The following is a 21,631-nucleotide window of genomic DNA, read 5'->3' on the forward strand; positions in this document are numbered from 1 at the left end:
TAAAAGTTAAAAATAAAAATCATTAATAAATTGTAGCCATTAAAATTTGATGTTCAATAAAAACAATAATTCTAAAATAAAGTGTAAATTGCATCGCATCTGTCCAGGAACCCGGTGTTTCCGGATTAGATCAAAATCTTTGGTCATAAGAAGTCTTTAGTTAGTAATTATCTGTACCCGTAATCAGAATTGTAATGCACACGCTTGTCAACCTAAATTTAAAAAAATAAATAAGCCAGATAAGTAAAGTGTGTGGTGTGTAATTGTTATTATAATTATAAAAATAAAAATAATAATAATAAATGAAAATAAAGTTAGCCGACATCTAAAAAATTTTATTATTTTTTTATGAAAATTAAATTAGCCATTTAAAAATTTTTAGGATTTTTTTTTATTGAAAAAATCATTACAAAAAAATAAAAAATAATTTTCATTTGTAAAAAACTTCAAAAACTATAAGTGCAATTTTTAAAAAATATTTTTTAGATTTAATTTAATTAATAAAAAAAAATCTAAAAATTAAAAACGTCGGCTAACTTTAGTATCATGATTTTTTTATTAAAGAATTATTACAAAAAAATTAAAAAAAAAATTTAATTATTACAAAAAAATAAAAAAAAAAATTTTTTTCATTTTTTAAAAACTTCAAAAACTAATAAGTGCAATTTAAAAAAAATATTTTTTATCTATGATTTAATAAATTGAGCAAAATAAAAAAATCAAAAATGTCGGCTAACTTTATTATCATTATTATTAATAATAGTAGTAAGTGTTAATAAGACTCACCAGTAATGACATCACCCTTTGCAGAAAAAATGATAATATCCTTGTTTGAGTGGTCTCAAGTCACGAGGACGCGGCTGCTGCTGCTGCTGCAGCGATGACACTGAACGCGCACAAGGCCGCACTTGGTAAAGTAACGCTCGAATACACGCGCCCGTGCATCCAGCCGATTATTCACAAACTTAAGAACGCGTGTTCAATAACAATAACAAAACCAAACGATTTAGATTTTTTTTTAAATAATAATAATAATTATTATTATTATTTTTATTAATATTACTATTAATGGTAAGCCGCACTACTCAGCCCACAAGTATTCACAAATATCCTCGTCGCTGTACACTAATTTTTTTTTTTTTATTTAATTTTAAACTTGTTAATATCACGTCACAAATTATTTATTATTATTATATATTTATTATTATATCCTTAATATTATTAAACTTTAGCACTTAAATATTTCTCACGTTGATTTACACACTTGCACAGATAAATTAAACAGCTTGTTTACTTGTTGGTCGTTTGTGTTGTTGCACCTCTTGTCCTCGTCCGCCAATAGGATTGTTAAATATCTGAAAATTATAAAATAAGAAAATATTATTATAGGTCAGTAGATTTTTATCTAATTTTATTTATTTATTTAAGCGCTATTTTATAAAAATATTTTGCGCTTGAGTTATAAAATAATTATTTAGAAATTTTTAAACTTTTGGTCATTTTTGACCATTTTTTAATTTTATTTAACAAAAAAATTATTTTTAAAAATTGCATTTTTTATTTATTAAATTTTCTAAATGTCAATTTTTTCTCTTATTTTTTTTATACAGTAATTTATTTATTAGAAAAAGTATTAAAATTATTAAATATTTGCTGAATTAATAATTCATTTAAATTATTAATTAATTAATTAAATTAATTGATAAACATTCATTAATTTAGAAAATATTTATTAATTTTTGTTATCAAATAAATTATGACAAAAAATAAAAAACAAAAAAATTTACTTTTAGAAATTTTGAAAAATTAAAAATTCAATTTTTTTAAAATTACTTTTTGGAACAAATTTGTTTGTTAAAAAAAAATAAAAAATTTATTTAGTGACTGCTAACTTTAATGTCATTTTTTTTTATAATTTTAAAAATTTTTTTTTATAATTTTAATTTGACAGAAAAATATTTTTACTGTAATCTAGGCTTGCCATAAGTCTAGATTTATTCAGGACATTTTTAAGTTATAGTTTCACGGCTTTCAATATTTAAACTCCATAAATAATATTAAAAAAAATTTTTTTCTGATCACCTATTTTTCTTTTTTCTTGAAGTTTATCAAAAATGTAATAAAAAAAAAATTTATTTTTTTTCGAATTGTCAAATTTTAATTTATTTTAAAAATATTAGATGACCACAAAACTGCATTTTTATCAAAAAAAAGTAATTAAAGTTAAAAAAGTGAAATTTTATGACCACTAATTAAATGGCTCCTTATAAAAAATTGATAATTTTAATCTAACTAAAAAAAAATTTTTTTTCTGCAATTTACACTTTTTTCTTATACAAAAAAAAATCCCATAAAAATTTATGAATCACTTTAGTGTTCTATTAATATTATTTTAATCAAATACAACAAACTAATAATTTTATTTTAATTCCAAGTAATCCAAGATATTTTCATCCAGCTTATCAAAATTTTCTAGTCAACAATAAGTAAGCTTAGTTTGTGTAACTAAAAATAATATTCTTCTTTTAGAAAAATCAATATTTCAAATTCCATTAAAATCTAAAAATATTTATAATTTTTCTGTTGAAAAAATGTTAAAAAAAAAGGTAAATATTAACAATTTTAACAAATTTTCAAAAAAATTTATAAATTTTTTAAAAAATAATTTTTTGGAACAAATCTGTTTGCTAAAAAAATTGTCAAGTAATTGCTAACTTTAATGTCATAGATTTTTATCTAATTTTAAAACTTTTGGTAAATTTTTTACAATAATAAAATTTCAAATTTAATTCTTCTTCAATAAATAAGAATTAAATTTAATTTTTCTTTAATAAAGAAAAATGTTTTTTTTTTTTTATTATTTTAATTTGACAGAAAAATATTCATACTGCAATTTAGGCTTGCCATACGTCCAGATTTATTCAGATACATGAAAGCCAAAATTTTTTCCAACTTTAGAAAGCAAAAAAGCTATCAAAATTTTTATTTTTTTTTTCACAAAATTTTTTATCATAAAATCTGACAAATCTGAAAAAGATGACACTGGACATCATCCCAGATTATACTGAGTGAAAAAAAAATTTCAGATAGTAGCTAGTATAATCCAAATATCACGCAGTATAATTTAGATTACAATGAGTATAATCCAGATATTACGCAGTATAATCTGGATTTTTCTAGCAACTATTTGAAATTTTTTTTTCACGTCAGATATCACTGAGTATAATCTGGGATGATATCCAGTGTCATCTTGTTCTGTCCGTGTAGATTAAAAAAAAAAAATTTTTCTAAATGTTAATTTTTCACCTAGATATGACCAAAAATAGGTATGACTCCACTTGTAAATAATTACCAAAAAAAATTACACATTAAAAAAAAAAATGTTTTTTTACTTTTAATTTAATTGATGAAAAATATCAAAAAATTGTTAAACGTTTGCTAATTTTAGTATCATCAATTAAATTAGAACCGTGAAATATTCTCACGCAGAAAAACAAATAAAAATATGTGGTAATAAAGAGAAGAGTGCGTAATTGGGGTAGTACTGAAGGTCAGTGGCTTATTTGAATATCTATATAGCATACGGCTAATATTGAAAGTTGTTATATTGCTAAATATATATATATATACTGGCAAGTAGCATTCAACTGAAACAATAATTAGCCGTACATGTTGGCAACCTTGGTTCGTTCTATTGTATTATTTGAATACACATCCAGTAAAAAGGAAACAAAAAAGAAGACAACTAAAAAATAAAATAAATAAAAAATGAGAGTATGTAGAATATGATTTTTGATCGCGGATGAACCGAGGAAGCGTGACAGAACTAAACAAGGGGAGTAGAGGGTGTAGCGGAGAAATTGAAGGTTGAAAAGTCTGGCATTTCTCTTTTTCTCAATCTTCTTGTCTCTCTCTGATTCGATTCTGTCTCGCTCGGGTCTTATTGTCTTCACAGGTGGCATATTGCGCGTGGTTTCATGGTGAGTAGTCTTCTGTTCTCTGTTTTATTTCGTTTGTTTGCGTATGTGTATGTGTTAGGTGTTGTGTGAAATATCGAGTACACACCGTGGTACCGCGCGCGCAGGTGTAAGTTAAAATACTAGCTGCTATTGTCATTTATCAGGGATAGTGCTGATAAGTCTAACCAGGAAGAATATAACAGATTTTATTTTTTTTGGCAATTCTGAAATTCATTTCTTCTATAATTATATTTTTTTTAATTATCAAAAATTATTATTGTAGAAATTTTAAGTAAAATTTTTAAAAATATGAAATTAGCAGAGATTTTTATAGTTTAAAAAAATTTTTTTCTGGAAAAATTATAATTAAAAAAATCAGTGTAGAAAATTTGAAAAATTATGAGTGCAATTTTTTTAAAATATTATTTAATTAATAAGAAAAATAAAAAAATTTTTTAACTTCTGTTGATTTTATTATTATAAAAATATTGTAAATGCAAATTTTTAATAATATTCTTTTTTTTTTATTATAATTAAATCATATTTTATTATTTTTTTAACTATTAAAAATTATCAATGAAGTAATTTTTAGTAAAATTTTAAAAAATATGGAAATTAAATTAGCAGACATCTGATAATTAAATTATTTTTTTAAAAAATTATAATAAAAAAAAAATCAGTGTAGAAAATTTGAAAAATTATAAGTGCAATTTTTTATAATTTTTTTTTTAAGTTAGAATTTAATTAATGAGAAAAATAAAAAAAATTTTTAAACTTTTGTTGATTTCACTATTATAAAAAAATTGTAAATACGAATTTTTAAAAATATTTTCCTTTTTTATTATATTTAAATCATATTTTTTTATTTTTTTAACTATTAAAAATTATTATTGAAGAAATTTTTCGTGAAATTTAATAAAATATAAAATTAGCAGACAATCTTATAGTTAAAAAAATTTTTTTTTGCGTAGATAAAAAGGGTAAAAAATTTTAAAAATTATAAGTACAATTTTATAATAAATAATTTTTTTAAGTTACAATTTGATTAATAACAAAAATAAAAAAATTTCTAAACTTCTGTTGATTTAAGTATCATAAAAAAATTGTGAATGCGAATTTTTTAAAATATTCTTTTTCTTATTATAATTTATATGTTGTAAAAAATTCAAAATATTCTGAGATGTTAACTAATTTCATTATTTTACTTAACTAATCATTTTTGTCAATATTTCTTCTTCAAAAATTGGAAATATTAAAAAAAAATTAGGTAGTTTTTTAATTTCACGGTTAATTGGCTTTTTTTTTTGTATAAAAATGGAAAAATTAAAAATTTTCTTCTCAAAATAACATTTCACAATAAATTTACAATAATAATAATCAAAATTTATAAAAATAAATTTTTTTATTTATTTTAAATCCTTTAATGTCTTAATATTTTCTTTTTTGTATATTTTTATGTATAAAAATTCTTTTTCAAAAATAACAATTAAAAAAAAAATTTTTAACTATCACATTTTCAATGAAAAGAAGAAAAATATTATTAAAGAAAATTTTAAACATAATTTTTATAAATTTAAATATCATATAGATAAAAGGATTTGTTTATAGTTAAAAATATTTGTTAATATTTAACAAATCATTTATTAGAGACCACTTTTCAGTCCTTTACAAATATTTCTTAGTATTCAAAAAGTATTATTAATATTTAATAAATGAATATCAGATTTATTAAATACAAACAAATCATTTTAAATACTAAGAAATATTTGTTTAATACTAAAAAGTGGTCTCTAATAAATGATTTGTTAAATATTAACAAATATTTTTAACTATAAACAAATTATTCTATCAATGTACCGTGAAACTAATTACTAAAATATTTTACTCCTTAAAATGAATAATAAACACTAAAAATACTTATAAATGATTTAAAAATAAATATTTCAAGTTCCAGACACCCAAAGCACAGCAATTCCGCCTAATAATATAAAGAATAAGAAAAACTAGTGAAAGAATAAAGAAGACATAAAAGCAGGTGAAAATCCATGCAAATAAAAGAAGAGACCAACCAAATAGATGCTAAATAATAATAATAATAATTTTCTACAATATATTTTCTGTAGACTGGTTAATACTATAAATCTGGTTATTCTGGACAGTGTCTCGGATAGCTTAAGGGAAGAGCAGTTGGCGCGATACCAAAAGATCCAGGTTCGATTCCTGGCCTGGTATGGGCCGTCCGAATTATTTTTTCAGTCAAATTTACCTTTAATGACAAATTTATATACGAATTTTAAAATCGTTTATGCCTGTAGGGAATACAGACGAACGATATTATAAATTATTAGATAAATAATTAGTTAAAAAAATTCGTGCAATAGACTGGACAGCCAATAAAAAAATTCAGATTAATAATAATAATATTGGAGTAAACAAAGCAGCGAACTCTTTATCACTGATCAGTTGACACGCGATACACTCACGTATCTTATTCGTACTATTAGTACTATTATAGTCTCTTGAAAGCCTCATTACATGTAATACATCCACACATAATACAGCAAATAGCAAACACCAAATATAAATATCACTTTCTCTCTTCAATTACTCTATCTATCTCCTTATTTATTGATACGGATGGATGTATGTATGTATTTATGTATTTATTTAATCAATCTCGTGGTCTATTCGTGACCGTCGCACCTCGTGACTTGGGCTAGGTCGCTCGCCTTCGAGGAGCATCTCCCGACCGAGTTTTTCCAGCTCGGCTCCTGCTGGCAATCCTGGAGATCGGTACCGGGTTCCTTTTCCGTTTCTTCCTTCTCCGCCTCGCACTTCCTCGCTGATGAACGAGAAGGAGTTGCCGTCATCGCCACACAACTACACCAACTTAATGTGCATCTCTACTGTTACAGATGACTTCCAGAGCTAAACAGCTCCCTCTACAGCATTCTCACTTTTTACTATTATTACTCTTATTTATTTTTTTGTTTTTTTTTTTTTTTGCATAAGAAAAATTATTTATTTCTTCATTAGCTTCAAGAAGTATAGCTGTATATTGTAATAAGCCAAGTCTGGGTTTGATGAATGTTGAATGTCAAGTGATAGACACACGCATGTTAAGTGCGCGCGCAGCTAAACTTTTTTTGTTATTTTTTTATTATCTTCCTATTGCCGCTTAGTTATCCCTCTTTTCTTCTTCACGTTACTATTCTCAATTCCATTTATCAATTCGTTATTATTCTTTAGCTACGCTGCCAGTTTTTAAAACTCCAAGCCTTGTTTTCCAAGTGAAAAATGCATCTGTAACAAAGAAGAATTTTTTTTTCATTATTAATTAATTAATTATCCTTTTTAAGTCATTTTTGTTATAAATATTACTTCATAAATGCTTTTATACCTTTAAATTCATTTAAAATTACAAATAAACCTAAAATTACTGTTTTTTCTCTTCTGAAGACAAAATGGACACCGTTTTACAAAATGTATGCTTTGAAGTGCCAAAAGCGGGAAAATTTCAATATTTAAAAATTTTTAAATATCTTCTTTTATATTTCTACATTAAAATAACATATTTATTTGTAAATTGACTTATTTTAAGTTCCTAGAAGAATTTTTGAACAATGTAGAATAAAAAATAATTTTTTTTGTTTTTAATTATCCTTTTTAATTCATTTTTATGATTATTGTTACTAATATGATTATTTTATAACACTTTTATATCTTTGAATTAATTAAAAATGGTAAATAAATCTAAAATTACGGTTTCTTGTGTTTTGAAGACAAAATGGCGACCGTTTTATAAAATGGATGCTTTAAAGCGGCAAAATTTGAATATTTAAAAATTTTTAAATATCTTCTTTGATATTTCAACATTAAAAGAAAAATTTATTGATAAATTGCCATATTTTAAGTTCTTAAAAAAATTTTTGAACAATTTCCAGTAAAAAAATGATTTTTTTTATTATTAATTATTTTTTTAAATTCATTTTTATGATTATTATTACTATTATGGTTATTTTAGAACACTTTTATGTCTTTAAGTTAATTAAAAATGGTAAATAATTGAAAAATTTACTGTCTTTTGCCTTCTGAAGACAAAATGGCAGCTGTTTTACAAAATGGATGTTCTGAAGCGCCAAAAGCGGGAAAATTTGAATATTTAAAATTTTTAAAATATCTTCTTTGATATTTCAACATTAAAAAAACAAATTTATTGTTAAATTGACATATTTTAAATTTTTAAAAGAATTTTAAGTAAAAAAAAATTAGGACCTTCTTTTACAAATCGATAAAATTAATAATTTAGTCACAGAGTGGACATGAATGTAGCTTATGTTTATGTATATCCATTACATGGAGATCTGATTGCATGTGAATGAATGCCGTGTTAAAGAGAAGATAGTAGGTCGCTGGCAATATATATGACTGAATAAAACTAGCTGGCCTACTCATAATCTCAATGTCCAAAAAGCTCAAATATAATACTTATAAATTAAAAGTTAAAGATAATAAAAGTATTTCTCCGAAAAACAAATTTGAGTTAATAAAATAAAATAGTTGAATTAAAAGATTTGTGGGTATGAATTTAAACTATTTGGTGATGTTTGAACAGCAGTCTTGTTTGCTCTTTACTCTACATTCTACATTCTATGTAAAATTATTATATATATTCAACATCAACATCACTCTTCGTGGGAGAGTGAGGAAGTTTATAGAGAGAGGGCTTTCGATAATCGCGTGAGGAGCCATAAGATTATTCGTGCAGGCGGGCGTCTGGCAAGACCGAGGTCACGCCACATTGATGCGACCATATGCTCCAAGCTCCGCTATCTACATATGTAGACCCTTTATCCAATTCTAAGACCATTTAAATTAAATCTCTATCCTTGTGATTACTATCTTCTTTTGTACCCGACAACTCTCTAGAATTTTACGTTTATGCATTTAATTTCCGAGTTTATTTCCATTAAAACAAGAAAAGAAATTCAACATTTATTTACAAAAGAAAAAAAATTAGTAAACGAACGTTTAAAATTTTTAAATATTCAAATTTTCCCGCACTTATTGCATCCATTTCAAATTTCACCGCCATTTTGTCGACAAACTAATTTACTTCCATTCAAACAAAAAAAATTCAATATATAATGACAAAATAAAAAATATTTTTTGATTATATTTAAAAAAGTTAATTAAATTTTTAAATATTCAAATTTTCCCGCGCTTAGCGCTTTTGCGCATCTATATTAAATTTCGCGGCCATTTTGTTGACAAACGACTTTACTTTCAATAAAACTGATAAAATTCAATGTATAACTACAAAATAAAATAACTTTTTTAAATTATAGTTGAAAAGCTAATAAAATTTTTAAATATTAAAATTTTCCCGCGCTTAGCGCATCCATTTTAAATCCCTCTGCCATTTTGTCGTCAAACGAAGAAAAGAGTATTTTTCAGTCTGTGAGACCTTTTAAAAAGTAAATAAAAGTACCGAACGGATATAGTAGTAAGGAAGTGGGCCGCGAAATAAAAATAAACAAAGGTGACCCCCTTTTTTTTTATTTAGATTTTTAAATTCAATTCAAATAGTCTCCACTTGTTCGTCTTCCTCTTTGTACCGTCAGCCTCAATAATTGTTATTGTTATTGTTATCATTTCTTCTCTCTATTTATGAGTAAGTATATACTTATATATATTTTCCCTGCAATTACGGAGTGAGAATAAACAATAGGGGATGAAAGAGGTGTCGGTATATGCAATGCACGTCCAACCGTTTATTCCAAGAAGATATATTTCCAAGTAATTTTAAATATTTTTAGCGGCTTATAAATAGCCAATCGTTATCTCAAATGCATCTGAATAAAATCAACACGCATGTTTTTATTTATGTTTTGTTTTGTTTAGAAGATACGGTTAAGAGTGAGTGTCACTGTTGAATTGGAGAGGATGAAAAGTAGAACACGAGAAGGTGACGCAAATGTTTCTCAACTAATTAGAGACGCATAGATTGACGCTAATCAGCGAAAAATCACTGTATCAATAGTCTTCTTTAAACCGGTCTAGTTACACCTTAACTGAAGACTAATTTGCTTAAATTAAAGAACAAAATGATCAATTAATATGAAGATTTTTTTAAATATATATGAGCAGAACATGCTTGTAAGATGTAAAGTAATAATATAAATATCTTAGCAATAAAGAGTTTTAAAAATTCGAAGTATGGCGCGTGGGTAAATGCGTGGGTGAGCTCCCACGAGCAGAACAAGAAGAAGAAACAGTAATACGGCAAAACAACGCGGATACGTATCTGGTATCTCTTGTCTCTTTACTGGGTGTTTCTATATGGAAATTGCGAAAGTATTAAACTAGTAGCAACAACAACTCGTCACCGTACCTCGCGAATTCCGTGTCGCAATATAAGAATGCTAAGTCTACAAAGTCTACATAGTCGAAAGAGTGACGTTGAGATCTCGTTCTTGAAGGAATCTTGACAAGCACTCTCTTATCAAAATATTTTTCTTTTGTACTCATATGATTAACTTTAATGCAAAACAATGTTCAATTTAAAAAAAATTTTTAAATTAAATTTAGTTTGTGCTATTTTAAAATACCGAGTAATGCATTCACTTTCCTCCTACTAAATTCTAGTGTTATATAAACACATAAGTCGCAATCTATTACAAAAACTTATTGCATTATTTGTGTTAATATAGAATTTAATTAATAAATTGTGTTAATGATTGTACTATGTGATTGCCGTGACTTGATAACTATAAATAAATAAAATTTTGCATTATTAAATAATGAATTTTGTCAAATTGCACTATACTTTCTTGAATATTGATATTTTTGAAGATATAAGCTCATAGCGATGTTACACTCATCAAGAGCTTTCATTTGAGTACCCACATGCATTTTTGATATATTTTTAATATATACATATATATAATATATATTAATATATGAAAATTTGATGTGGGTACTCAAATGAAAGGTCTCGATGAGTGTAACTCCAGGATGGGCTTATACCGTTAAAAATATCATCAGTGGACACTTGAAAAAAAGTAAACTGTAATATTCACTCGGATTCCGGTTAATTTTTATAGTTTCAAACAGTAAAGCGGACATCGGGGTGGCAAAAATATAAATATTACAGAACTTAATGTAGAAAGTATAAAACCCACAATTTATAATTTAATATCTAAAATAAGCGATTAGTAGCTGTCACTATAGTAAATAACGACTCTTTCATCTTAAAAAATTACAGTTTCAAACAGTAAAAATTGCCATTTCAATATGTAGTCGATATTATGAGGAGAAGGGGAACTCAGATGAAAGAGAAGGGGGTCTCACTCTGGGAGAATTTAACATTTCAAACAGTAAAAATTATACTTTTAGAATATACATTTTACCAGTCCAAATAAGTCAATAATTACAGTTTGATTTTTAGCGTTGCGTTTAAAATTTACCATTTTACTTTGTAAATATTGACGTTGCTTGTATTAGAAATTTACTAACTTTATTTTATACTTTTTACATATCATAAGATCATTTTTTAGATACGAAATGATAAATATCAAAGTCTGAATTCTTAATTATTATACTTAAACATTTTAGACATTTACTAGCGAATATTATTGTTTGAAATAGTATTTTCTTCCATGTAAAGAGTAAATTGTAAATATTATAATGTGAATAGTAAATTCACGATTTTCTGTTTGAAATGGTAATTTTTAGCAGTTGATCATTACTTATTATAAATTGTCTGTTATTTATTACAGTTTACTTCTTTCCGTGCAAAATACAACGTCATTGCTTTATTATTCACTCCTTTAAGATATAAACTCATCCTGATGTTACACTCATCAAGAGCTTTCATTTGAGTACCCACATACATTTTTGATATATTTTTCATGTATACATATATATAATATATATGTATATATGAAAAATTGATGTGGGTACTTAAATGAAAGGTATTGATAAATGTAACATCGGAGTGAGCTTATATCTTAAAAAATGTCATTAGTTGTCAAGATACAAGGTAATTTCTTAATTATTGATCCTATATTATAAAATAGATGAAAGTCTTGAAGTTAGTCAAAGGTCGAAACTCGCAAAAAACGCGCTATTCAAATTTCTAGTATTTTTAAAGATATAAGCTCATCCTGATGTTACACTGATCAAGAGTTTTCATTTGAGTACCAACATGCATTTTTGTTATATTTTTCATATATACATATATGTAATATATATAAATATATGGAAAATTGATGTGGGTACTCAAATGAAAGGTCTCGATGAGTGTAACATCAGAATGAGCTTATATCTTTAAAAATGTCTTTATTTCACAAGATACAAGGTAATTTCTTAATTATGTTTCTACACAGAAAAAAAGAATTATTTGTCTCAAATAAATCAATTTATTTGAGTCGTTTTTTTAAATATTTCTTTATGACAACCATATATATTTGGTACAAGTAAATATAACAGTTGACTCGAATTATTTTATTATTTGTCAGAAATATATGATTTATTTGTGGTAAAGATGCTAAGTTTGTCCGAAACAACGACATCTTTGGCATTAAAACTCTCAACTACTGCTCTCATGACGTTACTTGAACGTTGAAAACAAAACCTGAATGTTTTGATCGCAACTTAAGCTACATTGACGTTTCAAAAAATAGTTTATTTGCATACATAATAGTGTTTGCATAAATAATATTAATTAATAACTATTCATTAATTAGGGATTAAAAAAAGTCATACCTAACCTATATGGTAAGGTGCTTAAAATATTATATTTTACGAAAACAATTCTAAATTATCCTTAATCTACAATTAACACTTTCATTATTAAATACAATTAAATATTTCATTATTCAACTAAAAGAATAAAAAAATAAATTTTTTTTTCATTTTAAAGCCATTATAATATCTGAGAATTGATAAAAATAATTTAGCAGATATTTAATAATTTGTAGAACTTTTGTTGACAAATTAAATTATGGAAAAAAAAATAAGAGAAAAAATTGACATGTAGAAATTTTAAAAAATTAAAATGCAATTTTTAAAAAATAATTTTTTAGAATTAATTTATTTGTTAAATAAAATTAAAAATTGGTCAAGTGACAGCTAACTTTAATGTTACAATAAATTTCAAAAGTTCATTATTGTCGTCAACTATGATTTATTTACCATAAATAAACCATATCTTTACCACGAATAAACTATTTATTTGACGCAACTAAATCGCTCAAATATATTATATATTTACCAGAAATAAATATTTGTTTGGCCATATCCAACTATCTTATATATTTGGCTCAAATAAATCTTATTTCGATCAAATATTTCTTTTTTTCTGTGTAGAGATAGAGCATTTTCGAATGCAGCCTCAATACTTATCATAATAAATTGACTATCGGCGAAAATGATATAAAACCTTAAAAAGGCACAAATTCAAGTCCTTTGTAATTTCACTAAATTTCGCTAAAAAAACCGATTTTATCGTATGACTATCCTGGAGATAAAATTTTTCTAATTCTCTTAATAATATAGATTATTTAGGTTATACTGTAAACAAATAAATAGATAAATAAGTAATTAAGATAAGGTTAACTATAAAAATAATCTTTTGCCGGAGGTAAAAAATAAAATAAATCAATAAAAATAATAAATAATCTACTTTGTTTGAGATTTAATGAAGAAATACCGAATTAATACTTTATAGAGTATCTTTACTTCAACAAGATGGCATCGACTTTTTGAGAAAATGGCGGCCGGAGCGCCAAATGTTTACAATAATTGAAGAATGAACCATCAGTTGTATTCTATAAACAAATTTTAAGTGGAATGAAATTATTGATTGAATTCATCGTGAAGACTATTAATGAATTTGAAAATAAACAATCTTCATTCTAAATTTATAAGCAAGAGATAAAGATGAAGATGAAGAAGAAGATTCTAAAATAGAAATAAACAAAAACAAAAGAAACAGAAAGAAGACGCGGGTTGAATGTAATATTCTTGAAGCTTCCGGCGTAGAATAAAAGTTGAAAACGTGTCTTTCTCTCGAGGACGTGTTGCTCGAATGCGTTCATGTTAATGCCAATGTGTGTCCCCCATTGACAGATAAAAGTAAGACTAAAAAAAGAAATAAGAATATTACGTCTTCTTAGCGAATTGAATTCCTGGGGACGAAATTCAACCCAAGAGTGTCAGAATTGCTTCCGGTGGAAATAAGGTGAGGAAATTTAAAATTTTTTAAATTCGATCAATATTTACGAAGAAATCGGTTTGCTAATTCTTTATTTCTTCGTTTTATTTCAATTTTCAATAAAAAATTTCACTGAAAATAGAATTTAAATTTTTGAATTTAAAATTTTCCCGCTTTTAGAGTCGGCCATTTTATAACTAGCCGCCATCTTGTCGTCAGTAACCAAGTTTAATGTTTTTTCGGTTTTTCACCGAAAAATAGCGTATAAATTGAAGAAATTAAAGGTATTATTAATTTTTTATCAAAAATAAACCATTTTTAATGCATTTAATGACTTGCTTTGCACAAATATGGTCATCACAGCAAGATAAACTCGATTTTGGAGCAGAAGTAAGTACTAACGGATCGATATTAGCTGGATAGAGTAACAATCCAGTAATTGGAGCGTTTTATCAAGTTCGATAAAATGGAGTAGCTAAAACTGAAGAAGCTATCACATTTGCTAGCAATGCAGAGATACTTTTGACGAGTAATGAAAAGATTAAACGAGCAAGACGAGTAGACCGGTTATTCTTGAGGACTTAGTGGACTTACAACTCCCAACATTGAAGCGAGTATGTATGAATATGTCATTGTTGGTGTTGGTAAGTTCTGCCTCAAGTTCGTAGCCATGTCTGCTCGTGATGACCACTATACTAACATCACTGCAGTACAGCAGTGCATATCGGCCAACAGAGAAAAGAATAAGCTTAACAAAATGGCGGGAGCGTACTGGGATGGCCAACGGCCAATTTTAAGCGTTTTATTTTAACAAACCCGATTTAATTGTTGTCTTTTCTTTATCTTCTGTCACATTACGCCAGAAAAATATTTTTATTATAATCTTCGGACTTTTATTGTAGGAATAATTCTATGTTATTGTTATTGTATACATCCTATATAATTTATATATATATCGACCGACAAGCCCTCGGGCGTTTTCACTTTATATTACTTTGTTTAAGTTGTTTAATCTTTTGTTTTTCTTTACTCGACTGCTTCTGGTAAATTAAATAGAATGAAAATTAAATAAACGAGTAACTTAATAAATCAGGACAAATACGCTTTTTTTATGTATAGACATTATAAATAAGAGTTATTCATATTTGTAAATTTATTATTTACTAGCAACCTTGCAAACTATAAATAAATGAAATTTTGCTTTATTAAATATTGAATTTTGTTAAATTTTTTTTGTAACGAGATTAATAAATAAAATAAATAAATAAAAAAAATTGCACTGTACTTTTTTAAATATTGACATTTTTTAAGATATAAGCTCATCCTGATGTTACACTCATCAAGAGCTTTCATTTGAGTACCCATATGCATTTTTGATATATTTTTCATATATACAAATATAGATATATATATAATATATATAAATATATGAAAAATTGATGTGGGTACTTAAATGAAAAGTCTCGAAGAATTTAATGTCTGGAAGAGCTTATATCTTCAAAAATGTCATTAGTTGACAAGATACGAGGTCATTTCTTAGTTATTGATATTTTTAAAGATATAAGCTCATCCTGATGTTACACTCACCAAGAGCTTTCATTTGAGTACCCATATGCATTTTGATATATTTTTCATATAATACATATATATAATATATATAAATATATGTAAAATTGATGTGGATACTCAAATGAAAGGTCTCGATGAGTGTAACATCAGGATGAGCTTATATCGTTAAAAATATCATCAGTAGAGAAAATACAACGTCATTGCTTTATCATTCACATTTTTTAAGATATAAGCTCATCCTGATGTTACACTCATCAAGAGCTTTCATTAAAGTACCTACATGCATTTTTCATATATTTTTCATATATACATATATATGATATATATAAATATATGAAAAATTGATGTGGGTACTTAAATGAAAGGTCTCGATGAATGTAACATCGGGATGAGCTTATATCTTCAAAAATGTCAGTAATTCACAAGATATTTGTTAAATTGCACTGTACTATCTTAACTATCGACGATTTTAAAAATATAAGCTCATCCTGATGTTACACCCATCAAGAGCTTTCATTTGAGTACCCACATGCATTTTTGATATATTTATCATATATACAAATATATAATATATATAAATATATGAAAAATTGATGTGGGTACTCAAATGAAAGGTCTCAATGAGTGTAACATCAGGATGAGCTTATATCTTTAAAAATGTCAATAGTTTACGAGATACAGGGTCTTTTCTTAATTATATATCTAGAGATAGAGCATTTTCGAATGCTGCCTAAATACTTGTCATAATAAATTGACTATTGGTAAGAACGATATGAAACCTTGAAAAGGCACGAATTAAAGTCAAGACCTTTGCAATGACACTAAATTTCACTAAAAAAACAGATATCATATTAATATACTGGCCAAAAAATTTTGCTTATTCTCTCAATAATATAGATGATAGTAATATTAATTTAAAAGTCTAAGCATTTATGTTTATGATTCATCACTTTAAAGGTCATCCACCATTTTTGCTATATACTGAAGAATATTATTGTACGGTACTTTTAATGTAGAGTTACAAGTCCAACGTTATTGTCAATATTTATAGATAGTTATATATATTTATTTAGTTACTTTAAATATCAATGTACTCAAATAGGAACTTTTTCACCCGGTTATAAGATAATTGCTGCGAAATAATCATCCAATTGTTTGGGTTTAAATAAAGAACCGAAGGTGACATTATTCCATAGCGCACACGTTTTCCGCAAAATGTCCAAGATTAACTTTCCTCATAAATTATTTCGTTGCTCTAGTTCAGTAGAAGATAAAAAAAGAAAGTTTATAAAAAAAAAAAGATTATAATAATAATAATAATGAAAGCAGTAGTAATGAAGGAAAGAAAGAAGGGAAAAAGCCAATATTTCCCCAGCAACCAATAATATTCGTGATAATCTTAGAGATGAAAATGTGTCGCGTAATATTGAATTTTTTCCTTTTCTCATTTGTCGCACCTCAAGTACCCGTACCGGTATCGATTACTTTCCACTCCCTCGTACTTTATACTCAGCTTTCGCCAGAATTTTTGTTTATATTTAAATATGCAAGCTTTTAATTTTTGGTCACGCATTTCGCGATTTTAATTCCTTCACAAAGTTCGGCAGAAATATTTTTATTTCTTCTCAATAAATTGAATAAAATAAATTTATATTTCTTCCTTCTACTCCACAGTTAATTTTTTAAATTATTATTCCAATTTAGTGTAAATTTCTCTGATAAAAAAAATTAATTTGATTGTAGAGAAAAATAATTGAACCAAGAAAATAATTTTGAAGAATTTTAATCATTTTTAATTAAGTAAAAAAATGATTAAAAGTAAAATTTACTTGAATCAAGAACAAGTTTATATTTTTTTTTCTGCGAAAAATTTAGATTTTTTTTAATAAAATAAAAAAATTATTGATTCTAATAAATTTTACTTAATTTAATAATTTTTTTATTTGATTAAAAATCATCAAATTCTTTAATATTGGTCTATATTTTTGGTTCAATAATTTTTCTCTTAAATAAAATTAATTTTTTACACTGAAAAAAAAAATTAAGTCAAATCAAGATGAAACATTCTTGAAGCAAGTTAAATTTACTCCAAATAAAAGGATGAAGTTCTTCAAAATTATTTACTAGATTAAAATTTTTTTTTCTGTGAAAAATGTAATTATTTTGAACCAAGTAAAAAAATTATTGAATTAAAACATTGTTTTTTGTTTTAATAAATTTAATAATTCTTTTATTTGATTAAAAATCATAAAATTCTTTAATATTATGTTTTTGATTCAATAATTTTTTTCTTAAATAAAATTAATTTATAAATCAAGATGAAGTTCTTCAAAATTATTTCCTAGATTTAAATTAATTTTTTTTTTCTGTGGTGAATTTAATTATTTTTAATTAAGTGAAAAAATTATTAATTTAAAAAGTTGTTTTTGGTTCAAATAAATTTTATTCTTAATAATTTTTAAATTTGAATAAAAATTATCAAATTCTTTTAAATTATATTAAGAAGATAAATTTCTTAAAAATTATTTACTTGATCTAAATTAATTTTTTTTTTGTGTATCAGTGAAAATTATAATACGAGAAAATTTAATCTCATGCCGAGCTCTGGTCCCCGGAATTAAAAACCTGCAATGGAATGAACAAAAATTAAAATAAGAAATTTTTTAAAATAAAAATAGTTTGGTCTGCACTGCCCTGGATATAATAGAGAATTCAGTGTTACATCTAATCCAGAACACAGAATAAAGTTTGTCTGAGTTTACTACCGCGGTTTAGTTCGCCGTCAAGGATAGCGAGAGATGGAAAGCCTGTGCTGGATTTCGGGGCGTGTTGGATAGGAGCAAGAGAGGATGTACGATCAACATGATGTAATGTAACATACATTATGCTCACAATGTTGCCTGGCATTCTCATCTGTTATTATTCTCATATGTACTGGCCACAGTAAGGTAAAAGCCCCAATAGATGATCATGTACCAGTATATGATCACTCCATGTATTTGTATTCCTATATTTGTGAATATAGATATACAAATACATGGAGTGATCATATACTGGTACGTGATCATCTATTGGGGCTTTTACCTTACTGTACATTTCTATACCCGCGATGATAATATCGTAATGACGACGGTGATTCAACATTCTCATTCTTGTTATACGTGTCCAATCATTATTGGTTTCTCCGTGATACCATATGCTTTAAAAATTCCAGCATCACTTTAAACAACTCATTACAATAAAATAAAAGATATTTTTGAACCAAAAAAATAATGTTATTGCTTTTAAATAAATTTATTTAAATAAAAAAAAATTTCTTAGTTTAAGAATTTTTCTGTTCAAATCAAAAAGATGAAATTATTCAAAATTAATTAATTATTATTATTAAATAATTAATTATTCAAAATTATTCATAATTGATTCAAATATTTATTCCATTGCCATATTGGCTGAATTAGTACACAGAAAAAAAGGTTCATTTGAGCCAAGAAAACATTTTTTCTAATTATTTTTTTGAGCGAAAAAAAAATTTTTTTTTGACACAATAATTTTCACCTATTCCAAGAAAATTTATTTAAGTCAAGAAAATCTTGTTGTTTTGAGAAAATTCAGCCTCGAAGCTCCAAAAAATTTAGTTCTTGATAGAAGTTAATTGTCTCGTCTTGAGAAAATTTCTCTCTTGCTCCAAAAAATTAAATATAAAGATAGAAGTAAATTTTCATTAATATTGTTATTGATTAACATGTCAAATGGCAAGATCAAATAATATTTCTTCATTTTTTTTCATTCAATATGTATAATTGCACCCTAAAATAATATAAAATGGGTATCAAATATTCAAGAGAAAAATTTTCTCAAGGTGAGAAAATTTTTTTCTCAGCTGAAGTAAGTCGCGCTGCTTTCCTGAAGTATCTAAAAATTTTGATCAAATATAAAAATTTATTAAAGAAAAATTTTTACTTCGGTCAACACAACTTCGGTCTTCCTTCAGGCACCCGAAAAATTTTCTTGAGCCAAGAATTTTGTTCTACAGTCAAGAAATCTTTCTTTCTGTGTAACAAAAATATAAATTAACATGATAACACTAAAGTTAGCCGACGTTTTTAATTTTTTAATTATTAAATTAGAACTAAAAATATTTTTAAAAAATTGCACTTAGAGTTTTTAAAGTTTTGTACAAATGAAAATTTTTTTTTATTATTTTGCAATGATTTTTTTGATAAAAAAAAGTTCTTAATATTTTTAAATGTCGACTAACTTAATTTTCATATTAACATGGCGTAGCATAAAGAAGACAATTTTTAGAAAAAGAAAAATACAATTATTACTGTACTATACACTGAGAAAAAAATTAATTTGATTCAAGATAAAATTCTGAAAAATAATTTTCTTGGTTCAATAATTTTTCTCTTAAATAAAATTAATCAATAGATCAAGATTAAAAATTTTTGAATCAAGTAAAATTTATTTAATCCAAGAAAAATTTTTCTACTCCAATTAAAAGGATGAAGTTCTCCAAAATTATTTACTAAATTTAAATTAATTTTATTTTCTGTGAAAAATTTTATTATTTTGAATCAAGTGAAAAAATTATTAAATATAATACAGCAATAATTATATTTTAATAATTAATTATAATTATAATTTTAATTTGCTATTGCACGCCTCAGAGCGCGAAGCGCGTGAGGTTGTGCTTTATACTCGACTCGTCAAGGTCAAGCAATTTTGTGATCTTTAAATGCCTCTAACGCAACCATATTACACTTATAAAATGATATAAGTAGATGTACACCGAAAAAACACTTAAATTAAACCATCTCTTACTTTCTAAAATCATTTCATGTGGCTATTTTGAAAAAAAAAACGTTTTGAAAAAAATTTTACGTGGACGTCCGGATGTCACCCCATTTTGGATGTACTAACGATTACTCCCGAACAAATTGATATTTCAAGACCGGACCTTTTTTATTAGTTTAAGAATTCGATGAACTGGGTCCGTATTTTATATCAGTGGCCTAGCTGACGTACTTTTTTTAAAATTGAATTTTTATTAAAATTCACTACGATACAACCGTACAAAGCCAAACGAACTTTCTTATTTGTCACGTGAAAACTATGGCGCCACTTGATCAAGCTAGATTTTTTAAGATTGCGTGCGCATATGACAAGAAAAAACGGCGCCGATATTTAAAAAAAAAAATAAAAAATACTTTGTAAGAAATTACTTCATTATAATTTTTTTTTTTTTAAATAAATTACAGTTAATTTTTTTCTTAAAAAATGAATGAGCGTTATGAGGCGTGCACTTTTGGATTTTCCAAACTTATTGGCTTCTGCCTTGGCATTAAAATTAATTAAATAAATAAATAATTTCAATTATATTTAATGGAAGAAAAAATTTTTCTACTCCAATTAAGAGAATGAAGTTCTCCAAAATTATTTACTAAATTTAAATTAATTTTATTTTCTGTGAAAAATTTTATTATTTTGCATCAAGTGAAAAAATTATTGCAATAATTATATTGTTCTTCTTTAAAAAATTATCTTCTCTATACTACGCCATGTTAATTTATATTTTTGTTGCTAATTCAGCCAATATGGCGATTAAATAAATATTTGCATATGAGTAGCCGTCTAGATAAAAGTTATGTCTGAAAAGAGCATAAAGATGTACGACTTTACTGTCGACTGTGAGTTTGTACGTGTGTGATGTCTCTGTTTACCGCATACGTGTACATACAGGACTCATATTTTGTGTTTAGTATTAAACAGCGTTGTAGGTTGTTGTGTTGGTAAAGGGCTATGAAAGCACACGCCTTTACTTTGGATTACTGATGTATGATGTGCACGAAATATGCACGTGTTTACTGGCTAGCTCTTTCAG

At 25.6% G+C, this 21,631-nt stretch overlaps 1 protein-coding gene across 12 annotated transcripts in view; it reads right to left on the reverse strand.

Moving 5' to 3' along the window:
• Positions 1 to 21,631, reverse strand: part of LOC123271980 — a 105,441-nt gene that overhangs the window by 75,640 nt on the left and 8,170 nt on the right. For 8 of the 12 annotated variants that reach the window (XM_044738522.1, XM_044738523.1, XM_044738524.1 and 5 more), the window contains 3 exons: positions 6,663 to 7,262; positions 787 to 1,355; positions 93 to 212 (listed from right to left, as the gene is read on the reverse strand). In XM_044738522.1, coding sequence (XP_044594457.1) covers positions 93 to 147 — 55 coding nt within the window. In that variant the 5' untranslated portion in view covers positions 148 to 212; positions 787 to 1,355; positions 6,663 to 7,262. The remainder of the gene's footprint in view (positions 1 to 92; positions 213 to 786; positions 1,356 to 6,662; positions 7,263 to 21,631) is intronic. The other 4 variants (XM_044738527.1, XM_044738526.1, XM_044738528.1 and 1 more) reach the window with 2 other exon arrangements.

Source organism: Cotesia glomerata, linkage group LG9 (assembly GCF_020080835.1).
Source record: "Cotesia glomerata isolate CgM1 linkage group LG9, MPM_Cglom_v2.3, whole genome shotgun sequence".
NCBI lineage: Eukaryota > Metazoa > Arthropoda > Insecta > Hymenoptera > Braconidae > Cotesia > Cotesia glomerata.